Source organism: Macaca fascicularis, chromosome 7 (assembly GCF_037993035.2).
Source record: "Macaca fascicularis isolate 582-1 chromosome 7, T2T-MFA8v1.1".
Classification (NCBI taxonomy): Eukaryota; Metazoa; Chordata; class Mammalia; order Primates; family Cercopithecidae; genus Macaca; species Macaca fascicularis.
Genome location: NC_088381.1, coordinates 21,232,364 through 21,248,715, shown reverse-complemented (window position 1 = coordinate 21,248,715; position 16,352 = coordinate 21,232,364). Strand labels below are relative to the sequence as shown.

Genomic DNA, 16,352 nt, shown 5'->3' with positions numbered 1-16,352 from the left:
TCTGTATTTTTAGTAGAGATGGGGTTTTACCATGTTGGCCAGGCTGGTCTCAAACTCCTAACCTCAAGTGACCTGCCCACCTCCCAAACCACGTTTGTTTTTTTGTTTTTTTTGAGACAGCGCCTCACTCTGTTGCCCAGGCTGTAGTGCAGTGGCGCGATCTCGGCTCACTGCAAGCTCTGCCTCCTGGGTTCACGCCATTCTCCTGCCTCAGCCTCCTGAGTAGCTGGGATTACAGGCACCCACCACCATGCCCAGCTAATTTTTTGTATTTTTGAGTAGAGACAGGGTTTCACCATGTTAGCCAGGATGAAACCACATTTGTTTTAATTGTACCTTTTTTTTTTCTTTTTTGCTTAACCATTTTGAAATTGCAAACTTTATAATCCTTCACTCTAAGTACTTTAGTATGTATATCATAAGAACAAGAATATTATATTCATTGATAATTTAGTTTTTACTCCCATCACTCAGAACAAAGGTATAGTTTGTTTATAGTCTCCCTCTGGGGCCAGTAATTTTTCTAGTTTATCTTTTTTTGGTGGGTGTCACCTCACATGGACCCTAGGTTTGTCCTGTCTTTTCTTCCTCCAACATAACTCCCCCCAATTCTCTCACCTCCCTTGGTATATTAACACCTAGAACTTTGGCCCATTGGCTCTCAAAATCTGGTTTCTGGACCAGCAGCTCACCATGACCTGTGGATTAGAAATGCAAATTGTCAGGGCCCTCCCAATATCTATTGAATTAGAAAGTCTAGGGGCAGGGCTTTGCAATCCACAACTTGAGAAATTCTCCAGGTGATTCTTATGCACAACGCTTTATGCTAAGGGTGGCAAATTTTTCTTTTTCTTTTTCTTTTTCTTTTTTTTTTTTTAGATGTGTCTTGCTCCGTCACTCAGGCTGGAGTGCAATGGTGCAATCTTGGCTCACTGCAACCTCAACCTCCCGGGTTCAAGCAATTCTCCTGTCTCAGCATCCCGAGTAGCTGGGACTACAGGCGCACACCACCACACCTGGCTAATTTTTGTATTTTTAGTAAAGACAGGGTTTCACCATATTGGTCAGGCTAGTCTCGAACCCCTAACCTTAGGTGATCCACCCACTTCGGCCTCCCAAAGTGCTAGAATTACAGGAGTGAGCAGGAGTGAGCCACTGTGCCCGGCCTTTTTTTTTTTTTTTTTCTTTTTTCTATATATATATAGAAAAATATATATATATAGAAAATATATATATAATATATATAGAAAAAATGTATATATTTTATATATATAAAATATATTTTTATATATAGAAAAAAATATATGTTTTTTTTTTATATATATTTTTTTTTGTCTGAGACAGGGTCGCACAGGCTGGAGTACAGAGACGCAATCACAGCTCACTGCAGCTTCAACTTCCTGGGCTCAAGAGACCCTCCTGCCTCAACCTCCCCAGTAGTTAGGACTACAGGTGTGCGCCACCATACCCAGCTACTTTTTAATTTTTTTTTGTTTAATTTTTTTTTTTTTTTCTAAAACCTTTTTAGAAACAAGGTCTCACTATGTTGCCCTGGCTGGTCTCAAACTCCTGGGCTCAAGCAATCCTCTTGCCCCTGCCTCCCAAAGTGCTGGGATTACAGGCATGAGCCACGTGCCCCACCAACTTTGTAAAGGATCAGACAGTAAATATTTTAGGCTTCTCAGGCCACATGCTCTTTTTTGTTTTGTTTTTGTTTTTTGAGACAGCATCTTACTGTGCCGCCCAGGCTGGAATGCAGTGGCATGATCTCAGCTGACCACAACCTCCACCTCCTGGGTTCCAGCAATTCTCCTGCCCCAGCTTTTGAATAGCTGAGATTACAGGTGCCTGCCACCATGCGTGGCTAATTTTTGTATTTTTAGCAGAAATGGGGTTTCACCATGTTGGCCAGGCTGGTCTTGAACTCCTGACCTCAGGTGATCCACCTGCCTCGGCCTCCCAAAGTGCTGGGATTACAGGCATGAGCCACCACACCTGGCCATCATACTTTGAAAAAAAAATACGTTTATTTTATTTTTGTTTATTAAAAATATGGAATGTGGCCGGGTGCAGTGGCTTACGCCTGTAATCCCAGCACTTTGGGAGATCTAGGCGGGAAGATCACCTGAGGTCAGGAGTTCGAGACCAGCCTGGCCAACATGGTGAAACCCCACCTCTATTAAAAATACAAAAATTAGCTGAGTGTAGTGGTTCAGACTTGTAATCACAGCTACCTGGGACTCTCAGGCAGGAGGATCACTTGAACCCGGGAGGCAGAGATTGCAGTGAGCCAAGATCGAACCACTGCACTCCAGCCTGGGTGACAGAGCAAGACTCTGTCTCAAAAAAGACAACGGAGAATCTGGCTGGGCGCAGTGGCTCATGCCTGTAATCCCAGCAATTTTGGAGGCTGAGTTGGGTGGATCACTCTAGGCCAGGAGTTCGAGACTAGCCTAGCCAAACACAGTGAAACCTGTCTCTATTAAAAATACAACAACAACAACAGCAAATTAGCTGGGTGTGGTGGCACATGCCTGTAATCCCAGCTATTCGGGAGGCTGAGGCACGAGAATCGCTGAAGCTGGGCAGGCAGAGGTTGCAGTAAGCTGAGATCATGCCACTGTACCTCAGCCTGGGTGACAAGAGTATGACTTTATATTGTACTGCCATAACATTTTAATTCAAATAGAATATAACTTAATTGTAAGGGTAATCCCTAATATTTAGTTTTGAATTGTTTTAAAATTATAAAATGGTAGAGCTGGAAAGGTTTTGTAGTCTAATAACCGCCTGTTTCTGTTGAAGCAGAAATTGGGCCAGACGCAGTGGCTCATACCTGTAATCCCAGCACTTTGGGAGGCCAAGGCAGGTAGATCGTTGGAGGTCAGGAGTTCGAGACCAACCTGGCCAACATGAGGAAACCCTGACTCTACTAAAAATACAAAAACTAGCCGGGCATGGTGGCGGGCACCTGTAATCTGAACTGCTTGGGAGGCCGGGGCAGGAGAATCTCTTGAACCCAGGAGATAAAGGTTGCAGTGAGCCAAGATCATGCCATTGCACTCCAGCCTGGGCAACAAGAGCAAAACTCTGACTCAAAAAAAAAAAAAGAAAAGAAAAGGTTAGAGAGTCTTGCCCCAGATTGCATAATCAGTCATTGTCAAAATCCTCACTGGAGCCCAGGTACTCATGCAGTCTTTTGCCCCCTGTAGTCTCACCACATTAAATTCTAAAGTTTGTTTAAAAATCTGAATCCTGATTTTGTTCGCTATTGTAATTTTTTTCTGATTTTTATTTTCCTCCTCATTTCAGGCCGGGATAGAAAATCGTCAGCTGGACACAGTAAATTTCTTTTTGAAGAGCAAAGAAAATCTTTTTAATCCATCCTCAAAATCTTCTGTATCTGATCAGTTTGATCACTTTTCATCCCATTTATATTTAAGAAGTAAGTGGAATAAAGATTTCTACATTCGTATTTATCATTTGATCTTCTTAATAACTTTCAAATTATGATCTTGTGGTTTCTGATGACTCATTTACTTGCCAAAACTTAGTCATGGGATTTTATATACTTTTTGGAAACTTTCTTCTTCCTTTTTTTTTTTTTTTTTTTTTTTTTTGCATCACAGTCTCACTCTGTTGCCTAGGCTGGAGTGCAGTAGTATAATGACAGCTCACTGCAGCCTCACCTCCTGGGCTCAAGCAATCCTCCCACCTCGGCCTCCTGAGTAGCTGGGACTACAGGTGCATGCCACCACACTCAGCTATTTTTTGTAGAGAATGGGGTCTCACTGTGTTGCCCAGGCTGGTCTCAAACTCCTGGGCTCAAAACAATCCTCTGCCTCCCAAAGTGCTGGGATTACAGGTGCGAGCCACTATGCCTGGACAACTATGTGGAAATTTGGCAGTGTTATCTGATTCTATAAATGTCCTCATACTATATGGGCTATTTATTGTTCATATCTTGTACTATACTCTGTTTGTAGTATGCAAGGAAGAGACAATCTTTTAAATTCAAGACAGTTTTATACACGACAGAAAAACATTTATTTGGAAAATTGCCTGCCCTTGCAACCATCTGAGATGTGTATTGACAGTTGTGGATTAGGATATGTTGTAAGAATTTTTGGTGGGATGCAGTGGCTCGCCCTGTAATCCTAACACTTTGGGGGCAAGATGGGAGGATCGCTTGAGTCCAGGAGTTTGAAACCAGTCTGGGGAACATAGCAAGACCCCATTCTACAAAAAAAGTTTAAAAATTAGTTGGGCATGATGGCATATCCTGTAGTCCCAACCACTTGCAAGGCTGAGGCAGAGGATTGCTTGAGTCTGTGGGGAGGTCTAGGCTGCAGTGATCTGTGATTGTGCCACTGCGCTCCAGCCTGATTGCAAAGTAAGACTGTCTCAAAAAAAAAAAAAAAAAAAAAATTCACCTGGACCTTTCTGCTTTTTTGCCACACTACCAACACGTTTCAAGATTTTGGCTTTCATTTTTAACAAATAGGAAGCCTAACTTTTATTCTTGGACCAGGTAGCCATGCAAATTCTCTCCTTAGGACAACAGGATAATAAAGTATATTTTCCCCTTGTTAAACAAAAATTATGGAGACCATTGTTTTGGTGTAAGCTGTACTAGGCCCCATCAGACCAGAACAGAAATCAAAATGAAGTCAACTATGCTAAAGTTCCATAGCATCAAACTTAAAATAAGGTGGTCTTCTGACATTGGGAGAAATTAGGAGAGAGCCAATAATCCCAAACAGTCCAGTTTCAATCTTCAATCAGCGTGATAATGAAGTTCCCTCTGATATAATCCTTATGTAAAAGAAGTAACGTAGGCCAGGTGCAGTGGCTCATACCTGTAATCCCAGCACTTTCAGAGGCTGAAGCGGGAGGATCTCTTGAGCCCAGGAGTTTGAGACTGGCATGGGTAATATAGTGAAACCTTACCTCTACAAAAAATTTAAAAATTAGCCAGGCGTGGTGGTGTGCATGTGTGGTCTCAGCTACTCAGGAAAGGGAGGTAGGAGGATTGCTTGAACCTGGGAGGTTGAGGATGCAGTGAGCCATCATCATGCCATTGCACTCCCATCTGGACAACAGAGTGAGACTCTGTCTCAAAAAAAAAAAAAAAAGGCTGGGTGCAGTGGCTCATGCCTATAATCCCAACACTTCAGGAGGCCCAGGCGGGAGAATCACTTGAGACCAAGAGTTCATGACCAGCCTGAGCAACATAGTGAGACTCTGCCTCTATTTTTAATTGGAAAAAAAGCCTGAAGTAGCTTCATGTTAAATAATCAGTATTTTTTCTATTATTCTGTCTCTCTTTATCTTACAAAAAAAGTAGCTTTGAAACAACCAATATGCTTCTGCTCTCTTCAGCTCTTCTGTGTCCATAAAGCCAACCCCTCTGCTCAACTCACTAGAATACCTTTTCCATGTTATGAAATTAAGTGTTGCCACATTCTAGAATTGCAATAAAACCAATTGAGATCTTTAATCTGAATTTATTGTAATTTTTGTTCTTTGACACTCTGTAAATACGGTTTTATAGTCTGTTTTTTCCCACTTCATACTATAGACATCTTTCTTGTTAGTAATATATACTTACTAATTATGATGACACAGAATTTCATTGTATGGGCTGTACCATAATTTGCCAAGCCAAACTCCTGTTAGACATTTAGATTTATTCCAGTTCTTTGCTATTAGCAGTGTGTAAGAAATGCTGTATGTGTGTAATTTCACATATATATAATCATTTACTTATATTACTAGAATTTATTATTAAATTCTAGACCTGGAATTTCCAGGTTTAAGAGTATGCACAAATTATATTTTTAAACACCTTGATAAATTGTCCTTCAAAAGTTTTACCAATTTGTAGTCTACTTACATGGAGAAAATGACAACCTGCTCTTTTTCCACTGATGTAGTATTAGCTTTCACTGAGAAAATGAATTGGATGTTTTCTTTTTTTTCTCCCTAAATCTCATATATGGTGGAAAGATATTTTCTTTTAAAAACACATTCTCAGACTGGGTACAGTGGCTCACGCCTATGATCCCAGCACTTTGGGAGGCCGAGATGGGCGGATCACGAGGTCAGGAGTTCGAGACCAGCCTGATAACATGGTGAAACCCCATCTCTACTAAAAATATAAGAATTAGCCGGGTGTAGTGGTGCATGCATGTAATCCCAGCTACTCAGGAGGCTGAGGCAGAATCACTTGAAGCGAGGAGGTGGAGGTTGCAGTGAGCCGAGATCGCTCCATTGCACTCCAGCCTGGGGGACAAGAGTGAAACTCGGTCTCAAAAAAACAAAAACACACATTCTATTTTGTTTTGAGTGCAGAGTTTGGTCTCCTCTTTCTTGGATTGCCAGCTTTTCTAATGTTCTGATGTTGTAAAAACTGCTTGAATTTATAGAAAAAGGCCTGATTTTGGTGTTGAGCAGAGCTCCATCAGCAGTTGTAGAGTCATTATTCACTTCTGTTCTTCGGTGGTTAGTGGTTTCTCCTCATTCCACTCTCACCTGCACTGCTCAGCTCTAAAGGGTGGAGATGGGTCCGGAATGAGAAGCACTGGGAATAGCCTTACCTGCTCTCCTAGGGGGAAAACCTGTTTCCCATAATTCTTGTACATCTCACAGATGCAATCCTAAAGTGGGGGGCAGTGCTGAGACAAACAGAAATCACTTAATTAGAGCCTTCAGCTGCAGATAAAACAACCAGGGGCCCACACTTCTTGCTTTCACTTGAATGTTTAGCACAGAATAGCTTTGCGATCAGACAGGCTTAAATTCACATTTTGGCCCTGCCACTTACTTTCTTTTTCTTTTTTCACGCTGTTGCCCAGGCTGCTTTAGTGCGGTTGTGCAATCTTCGCTCACTGCAACCTCCACCTCCCGGGTTCAAGCAATTCTCCTGCCTCAGCCTCCTGAGTAGCTGGGATTACAGGCGCCCACTAGCATGCCTGGCTAATTTTTGTATTTTTAGTAGAGGCGGGGTTTCACCATGTTAGCCAGGCTGGTCTCGAACTCCTGAGCTTAAGGGATCCGCTTGCCTTGGCCTGCCAAAGTGTTGGGATTACAGGCGTGAGCCACCGCGCCTGGCCCTGCCACTTACTTTCTAAATTAGCTCGGGCAAGTCTCTGAACCTCAGTTTTTTAAATCTATGTAAAAAGAATATAATACACACCTACCTCTTAAGTTGTTGAAAGGAATAAATGAGATAGCATTTATAAAACAACAAGTACAGTACTTAAGATGTAGGTGGTCAGCAAAAGGGTAGTTAGCAGTGATACCAGTAAATGATAACTATTAATAATTAGAATCATTAAATTTTGCAGGTAATAAGCCTGCATAAAAGTTTTGTGAGCTTTTTGAAAATAAGACATTGGTCCTTGTTTTATGTTTAAAAATATTGTAACATGATATTTTTTGATATGTTAATTTTATTGTGAGAATCCTGGTATTCTTCATGTTAATTTCTTTGGTTCTTTCTCAGATGTGGAAGAGCTGATGCCAGCATTGGATTTACTTTGCTCAGCAATTAGAGAAAGTTATTCTGAACCCCAAAGCAAACACTTTTCAGAACAATTGCTTAATCTTACACTGTCTTTCCTTAACAACCAAATAAAGGAGCTTTTTATTCACACTGAAGGTAAGAATAGCAGCTAGGAAGGGGGCAATTCTGTTCCTGTGTCAGAACAGATACAAGTGCTGCCATTGGGTGACACAGCATAAACAGGTGACACGCCATTTACTACATTTGGGTAAGGGTAGTGTGTAATTGAGTAAGTGAAATGGGTTTTGATACTGAGAAAGTTGGTAGAAAGACCCAGGACTAATCATGAAGAACAAGAAAAGGAAAGGGTTGTATTAAAATACAGAGCTACTTACTTGTAAACAGGAAAATCCTCACACATGTTGTTTGAAATTTAAAAATAGCAAGTTTGAATTTGGACTTTCTGTAGAATTCTTTATAATAGCTCATGGTTTATATTTATACACCCACACATACAAATTGGCACATTGGTATTTTCCATAGAACTAGATGAACATCTGCAAAAAGGAGTGAACATTTTGACTAGCTACATTAATGAACTTCGAACCTTCATGATAAAGTTTCCTTGGAAGCTAACAGATGCTATAGATGAATATGATGTACATGAAAATGTCCCCAAAGTAAAGGAGAGCAATATATGGAAGAAACTCAGCTTTGAGGCAAGTATGAGTAAATATCACTTCTTTTATTTGCTAGATTCAGAAGATCTGAGAAAACAATAGAAAAAACAGAATTCAGACTTTATACACTTGTGATTCAGAATGTTTGGCAAAGGTTTTAGGTTTTATTGGTTTTGAGATTTCTGATTATGACTTCAAATTCATGTCTACAAGCTCTGTTTATTTAATTCCATATTATTTAATAATATGGGTAGGCTCCCTCTTAATGCTAGATCTGCCCACTTGGGTTCGGTAACAAACACCCAACTCTAAACCCATGTGAAGTGGCACTTCCTTAGCAATACTCCTTCATTGACTCAAGCCTGGCACTTTGGACTCATGCATTCTGCCTGACCTCTGGATAAATTGAATTGCTGCTGCTGATTAGATCTTTGGAAATTTTTATTTTATGACATTATTACTTAGAGGTATACTTAATTTTAGTCCTATCTGAAATTCTGTTTAAGACATTTTGCCAGTTAAATTTGTTTCCGTTTGCCTTTTTTTCCTCCACAGTAAAAGTTATAATAATACAACTAAAATTTACTACCATCTATATGACTTAGGGACTGGAAGAATTCCTTCATCCACTGGAGGGTATTGGTATTTTAAAAACAAATGCTAAAACAGCTTAACACAGATGATCATAATCAATAGGGAATTAAAGTGATAAGATTGAGATGCTTCTAGGTTGTTAAGATTGCTGTTCTTGGGGTGGAGGGATTAAAGTACCTGGTGTGACTGCATTTTCTGTATCTCTTATTCATTCTGTAACCTTAAAAAGGAAGAAATGATCCGGGCACAGTGGCTCATGCCTATAATCCCAGCACTTCAGGAGGCCGAGGCCGGCAGATCGCAAGGTCAGGAGTTCGAGACAAGCCTGACCAAATGGTGAAACACTGTCTCTACTAAAAATATAGAAAAATTAGCCAGGTGTGGTGGCGGACACCTGTAGTCCCAGCTACTCGGGAGGCTGAAGCAGGAGAATTGCTTGAACCTGGGAGGTGGAGGTTGCAGTGAGCCAAGATCGCACCACTGCACTTCAGCCCAGGCGACAGTGTGAGACTCTGTTTCAAAAAAAAAAAAAAAACAAGAAATTACTGGCCAGGCGCGGTGGCTCACGCCTGTAATCCCAGCACTTTGGGAGGCTAAGCGAGGTGGACCACGAGGTCAGGAGATCGAGACCATTCTGGCTAACGCAGTGAAACCCCTTCTCTACTAAAAATACAAAAAATTAGCCAGGTGTAGTGGCGGGCACCTGTAGTCCCAGCTGCTCCAGAGGCTGAGGCAAGAGAATGGCGTGAACTTGGGAGGCAGAGCTTGCAGTGAGCTGAGATCGCGCCACTGCACTCCAGCCTGGGCGACAGAGCGAGACTCTGTCTCAAAAAAAAAAAAAAAGAAAAAGAAAAAAAAGAAATTACTTTTCCTTCTACTTTTTTGTCTCCTTTTTCCTGTCTCCTTCACAGGTTTCTCTTCCTGTTTCCCTCAATGTTCTGCAAGGCTCTGTCTGTGGTCTACTCAGAATCACTGATTTTCAACTTTTTCCAGGGGAAGGGGTTATAGTTTACTTTGATAAAAATTGTAGACCCTGTCTTCAAAAACAGGCATGTGAATGTGTACACATAAATTTTGTACATGGCATAATGGGGTTTACAGATCTCTTTAAAGCCTTAGGTTAAGAAGGCCTCCTTTCTATTCTCTCTAGGGTTTAGATCTTCAGTTTAAGTATTTGTTTTCATGTGGATTATTGGTAGTAGCCTTCTAATGCCTTAATATCTCGAGCTTGAATCACTTTCAGTCTACTCTCTATATTGCTGCCTGGATATTTTTCTGTAAATATGTATCTGATTACATCACATCTTGCTTTTACAGTCTTTCAGTGGCTCCACGTAGTTTCAGGATAAAATCTAACTCAAATGCAAGGCTCTTCATGATGGATCCTCTGCTTTGCTTTTAAGTCTCATCTGCTGCTCTCTCCAGTTATATTGAGTAATTTGTAGTTCCCTGAAGGCTTGATGCAGTTTCTTTTCTTTGTCTCTCTGCATATGATACTCCCTCTTTTTGGAACACCTGTCCTCTTATCTCAATATATCTGTGGAACACTTACTGGTCTTTAAATTTTTTGTCTTATCAGTTACTAGTTACTTCTACTATCAAGCCTGTGCGGGAGGGCTACGGGGGCGGGTGGTCATCACTTTTATTTAGATGTTGCTCTTCTGGACCTTCCTCTCTAACACCCTGGGATACTTTTGTCACAGCACTTGTCATACAGTACTATAATCAGTATGTCTTCCACTAGCTCCTGGAGTTGTAAGGTCTTAGTTTTACTCAATTTTATATCCCTTGAACCTAACTCCAAATCTAGTAATCGATTTTAAATAAAAGTTCCTTTGTTAGATGTTCAGTAAATGTATAAATCCCATGTTGATAATCATAATAAGGAAATGAAAAGGAACTTAAAAGGCAAACGTTTTTCTTTTCCTAGGAAGTTACTGCCAATGCCATTTTAAACAACAGAATACCAGAGGCACAGACTTTCTTCAGGATTGATAGTCATTCTGCTCAGAAACTTGAGGAGCTGATTGGCATAGGCCTAAATTTGGTCTTTGACAATTTAAAAAAGAACAATATAAAGGAAGCCTCTGAACTTTTGAAGAATATGGTGAGTGGTGTAATCCATAAAGTCTTAAAATGTATTTAATATAATTTCTAGTTACTATAAAGTTGGTTTGTATTCATAATTATTTCATAAACTAAGAAATTTATGTAGTGGATAATGACACTAAAAAATAATGACATTAATAACACTGAGAACAGCTGGGTGTGGTGGCTCATGTCTATAATCCCAGCACTTTGGGAGGTTGAGGCAGGAAGATCACTTGAGGCCAGGAATTCAAGACTGGCATAGGCAGCATAGCAAGACCCTGTCTCTACAAAAAATAAAAAGGACATGGTGGCTTGCACCTTGTCTTAGTCTGTCCTCATATTGCTATAAAGAACTACCTAAGCCGGGCATGGTGGCTCATGCCTGTAATCTCGGCACTTTGGGAAGATGAGGTAGGTGGATCACCTGAGGTCAGGAGTTTGAGACCAGCATGACCAACATGGCACAACCCCGTCTCTACTAAAACTACAAAAATTAGCCAGGTGTGGTGGCAGGAGCCTGTAATCCCAGCTACTAGGGAGGCTGAGGCAGGGAAAATTGCTTGAACCCAGCAGGCGGAGGTTGCAGGGAGCCAAGATGGTGCCACTGCATTCCAGCCTGGGCAACAGAGCAAGACTCCATCTCAAAAACTAAATAAATAATAATGAACTACCTGAGACTGGGTAATTTAGAAAGAAAAGAGGTTTAATTGGCCCACAGTTCCACAGGCTATACAGGAAGAATGGCTGGGGAGGCCTCAGGAAACTTGTAGTCATGGTGGAAGATGAAGGGGAAGCAGGCATGTCTTACATGGCAGGAGAAAGAAGAAGAGAGCAGTGGGGAGGTGCTACACACTTTTAAACAACTAGATATCATGAGAACTCACTCACTGTCACAAAAACAGCAAGGGGGAAGCCCACCCCCATGATCCAGTCACCTCCCACCAGGTCCCTTCTCCAACATTGGGGGTTACATTTCAACATGAGATTTGGGCACAGGCACAGATCCAAACCATATCACACCTGTAGTCCTAGCTACTCAGAAGGCTGAGGCAGAAGGATCTCCAGGAGTTCTAGGCTGTGGGGAACTATGATTGCACCTATAAATAGCTGGTAACAGAGCAAGACCGTGTCTCTAAATCTAAAAGGGAAATAACACTGAGAAACGTTTTGGTACTGAGAACTTTCTTTTTTTGTTTTTGTTTTTGTTTTTGAGACGGAGTTTCGCTCTTGTTGCCCAGGCTACAGTTCTATGGTGCGATCTCGGCCCACATAACCTCCACCTCCCAGGTTCAAATGATTCCCCTACCTCAGCCTCCCAAGTAGCTGGGATTACAGGCATGTGCCACCATGCCCAGCTAATTTTGTGTATTTTTAGTAGAGACAGAGTTTCTCCATGTTGGTTAGTCTGTGAGCCACCTACCCTGACCTCCCAAAATGCTGGGATTACAGGCGTGAGCCACCGTGCCTGGCCTGAGAACTTTTTTGAAGATATTTTTCCTCTAATTTTATTTAGGTATGAGTGACAGAAATTACATATATTTAAGGTATACAGTATGATGTTTTGATATGTATGTACATTGTGAAAAGATTACCACAAGTAAGCTAATTAATATATCACCTCACATAGTTATGTGTGTATATATAGTGAGAACACTTGAGATCTACTCTCAACAAATTTCGAGTATACAATGTATTATTATTAACTTTAGTTACTGTGCTGTACATAGGTCCCCAGAACTTACTTATCTTGTATCTCAAAGTTTGTACCTTTTGACCAATATCTACTCCTTTCCCCTACCCCACAGTCCCTGATAATATCATTCTACTCTCTATTACTGTGAGTTCAGCTTTTTCTTAGATTCCATATATAAGTAAGAGCATGAAGAATTTGTCTTTCTGTGTCTGGCTTATTTCATTTAACACAATATCCTCCAGGTTCAGCCATGTTGTTTACAATTGCAGGTTTTCCTCTCTCTCTCTCTCTCTTTTTTTTTTTTTTTTTTTTGTAGAGACAGAGTCTCACTATGTTGTCCAGGCTGGTCTCGAACTTTTGGGCTCAAGCAATCCTCCTGCCTTGGTCTCCCAAAGTGCAGAGATTATAGGCGTAAACCAGCACAATTGGTCTTTCCTTCTTTTTTTTTTTTTTAAGGCCAAATAATATTCCTTTGTATATATACACCACATTTTCTTTATCCATTCATCTGTTGATAGACACTTAGGTTATTTCCATATCTCTTGAAGAGATTTTTAAATGGCATTTAAAAGTACTCTCTGAGCTGGGTGCAGTGGCTCACACCCGTAATCCCAGCACTTTTGGAGGCTGAGACAGGCAGATCACTTGAAGCAGGAGTTTGAGACCAGCCTGGCCAATGTGGTAAATGCTGTCTCTACTAAAAAAAACAAAAATTAGCCAGGTGGGTAATGCATGCCTGTAATCCCAGCTATTTGGGAGGCTGAGGCACGAAAATCGTTTGAACCCATGAGGCAGAGATTGCAGTGAGCTGAGATCACGCCACTGCATTCCATCCAGCCTAGGTGATGGAGCAAGACCCTGTCTCAAAAAAAAAAAAAAAAGAAAAGAAAAGAAAAGAAAAATACTCTGTTAGACCTGGCACTTTGATTAGGAGGAGATAGTGTTTCTCATAGAAGACTTCACACATGTTGAAGCATGCATAAGAGCTCATTATTTGTTGGAGGACATTCTGTATTGTTCATGTGACCCCTTACATCTCCACTTGAAGTTTCTAGTAAATTATGCCTTTGCTGGACTTTTTGCTCTATGGTTTTACTTCACATGAGAAGGGGAAGTCCTAGAAGTAAGGCTTTTAGGCTAAGCTGAGATCTAGCCCTAATCTGCATGGTTGGGGTCTTGCCCATGGTAGCTTTCAGGAGGTGCAGAGGAGTGGAACTATGTAAGAGGGATGTTGTTTGCATTGATCATTGTTTCCACTTGAATCAACATACCAGATTGCTGTCATTTTGGTCCTGTCGTAACCTAGCATTGCCTTAAATTGTTCTGTGTGCTGCCTTTGCTCTGACAAAATGCTTAAGGACTTTAGGGATAGGCAATAAATACATATAATAAATGTAGGAGGGCCAGGCAGGGTGGCTCACGCCTGTTATCCTAGCACCTTGGGATGCTGAGGCAGGAGGATCACTTGAGCCCAGGAGTTCAAGACCAGTCTGGGCAACATGAAGAAATCCCATCTCTACAAAAAATACAAAAATTAGCCAGGCATGGTGGCGCACACCTGTAGCCCCAGCTACTTGGGAGGCTGAGTCGGTAGGATCACTTTGAGCCTGGGGGTCGAGGCTGCAGTGATCTGTGATCACACCACTGTACTCCAGCCTGGGCAGCACAGTGAGACTGTCTCAAAAAGAAAAAAAAAATTAGGAAAATGAATGTTTGAAAAAGCAGAAAGGTCTTTGGAAAGCTATGGAATTCTAACAAGATAGATGTTTATAATAGGGTGTTTCTGTATCTAACACATTTTTTTATGTTCAAAATAGTTCCATTACAAAATGTAACTTTTTTTGGTTTTCTATGTTTATTTTAGGGGTTTGATGTAAAAGGCCAATTGCTCAAGATATGCTTCTACACAACTGATAAACATATACGTGACTTTTTGGTAGGTAAAGGTGAGACTATGTAGTATACATTTTCTAGAAAGCCTGCGTGAAAAACTTGGAAGAAAACCTTGGAAGAAAAACTTTAAGCAATTTTAATGTTCAACTAATATCTAATAAGTAAAAGTGTGACAACCCCTTCATCTTTTTTTTCCCCTTCATCTTTTTTTTCCCCTTCATCTTTCTTAAGTGACTATTTTACATTTGTGGCAAAAGAAAATTTGTGTTTAATATACATTGACTCAAATGTTCAAAATATAATTCTTGAATGGCATATCATCTCATTACTTTTTTTCTAATCTTTAATTCTCAGCACTATCTTCTTTGATAATCTCATGACATTTTTTGCAAATGTGCTTGATTTTTGTAAAGTCACTGCTTTTTATTCAAGGTTGAAATTTTAAAAGAAAAAAATTATTTTTCTGAAAAAGAGAAAAGAACTATAGACTTCGTGCATCAAGTTGAGAAGCTTTATTTGGGACATTTCCAAGAAAATATGCAAATCCAGTCATTTCCCAGGTAGTCTCATTAGTCTCCTTTTGATAATATTAGAATACTGTAGATAGTATTTAGTTTATAATTGTTAGTGAGCGCAAGTTTCTTATGTGGAACTGAGCCTGCATTCTCCATGGAGATAAAACTTGTATCAGACAGAAGGGACTCAAGAGTTTTCTGTCATTTTAATATTTGCATAATCAGAATTATGTGTTCTCCAAAAGAGTAGATGTTCTTGAGCAGATAAAAAAGGAATGATGTATTTTTCTCCAAAATTAAAAAACAATTTATATCACTGTTTTTAGGTATTGGATAAAGGAACAAGATTTTTTCAAGCACAAATCCGTTTTGGACTCATTCCTGAAATATGATTGTAAAGATGAATTTAACAAACAGGACCATAGAATTGTGTTAAATTGGGCTCTGTGGTGGGATCAACTAACACAGGAATCCATCATTCTCCCCAGGATAAGTCCAGAAGGCAAGTGTGAGAGAGCCTGAAATATGAGCATACTGAATGAGGATTAAATTGGGTATTGGTATTTGAATATTTTGATGTGTCTCAATTTTAGAATTCCTTTTGGGAAATAATATTCAGGTTTTTTAAAATGCAAATCATTGCATTAAGACCTCTTTCTTATCCCAGAGTTTCTGGGAGGGATTTATAATGTGCTAATAAAAGGAAAAAAAAAATAGTTAATTGAGATTTCAAGGTTGAGTTTTCATTCCAGCTTCAAAGTGACAATCTTTGTTTTTGCAAATAGTCTGAGTTTCTTGTGTAAACTGGGGATCTGTGCCATGATATAGGGGATCTGGGGCATAACTGTGGTAAACGGTAGCAATTCAGAGAGTAAAATTCTGGCTTACTATTATAGCTGAAGTTTTTGTTTATTATTTTTAATTCATCTTTTTCTTTTCATCCTTACCCTTCTGAAATAAAGTTTTTATTTATATTAAGGGAAAGAGAAGGGAAAAAGAGGGTTGAACAGGTAAGTGAAATGTACAGCTAATACGTAAGTTTCATTTTAACCACCATAGTAATTAGAAGCTACATCTAGCTCTTTGGCTGTAATACTGATTTTAAAATGAACAGCGCGGCCAGGCACGATGGCTCACACCTGTAATCCCAGCACTTTGGGAAGCCGAGATGAGAAGATTGCTTGAGGCCAGGAGTTTAAGACCAGCCTAGCAACATAGTGAGACCCCCATCTCTACAGAATATATATTTTTTAAATTACCTGGGCAGCCAGGCGTGGTGGCTAACGCCTATAATGCCAGCACTTTGGGAGGCTGAGGCAGGCGAATCACCTAAGGTCAGGAGTTCAAGACCAGCTTGGCCAACATTGTGAAACCCTGCT

General features: G+C 40.3%; 1 protein-coding gene across 11 annotated transcripts in view; it reads left to right on the top strand.

Moving 5' to 3' along the window:
• The window catches only part of SPG11 (SPG11 vesicle trafficking associated, spatacsin), a 103,079-nt gene that overhangs the window by 27,102 nt on the left and 59,625 nt on the right, over nt 1-16,352 (top strand). For all 11 annotated transcript variants that reach the window (XR_010588041.2, XR_012414916.1, XR_012414915.1 and 8 more), the window contains 7 exons: nt 3,313-3,445; nt 7,508-7,663; nt 8,051-8,226; nt 10,712-10,888; nt 14,430-14,501; nt 14,891-15,018; nt 15,300-15,475. Coding sequence is in view for 8 of the 11 variants with exons in the window: in XM_065547864.2 (XP_065403936.1) it covers nt 3,313-3,445; nt 7,508-7,663; nt 8,051-8,226; nt 10,712-10,888; nt 14,430-14,501; nt 14,891-15,018; nt 15,300-15,475 (1,018 nt within the window). In the remaining 3 variants the exon portion in view is untranslated. The remainder of the gene's footprint in view (nt 1-3,312; nt 3,446-7,507; nt 7,664-8,050; nt 8,227-10,711; nt 10,889-14,429; nt 14,502-14,890; nt 15,019-15,299; nt 15,476-16,352) is intronic.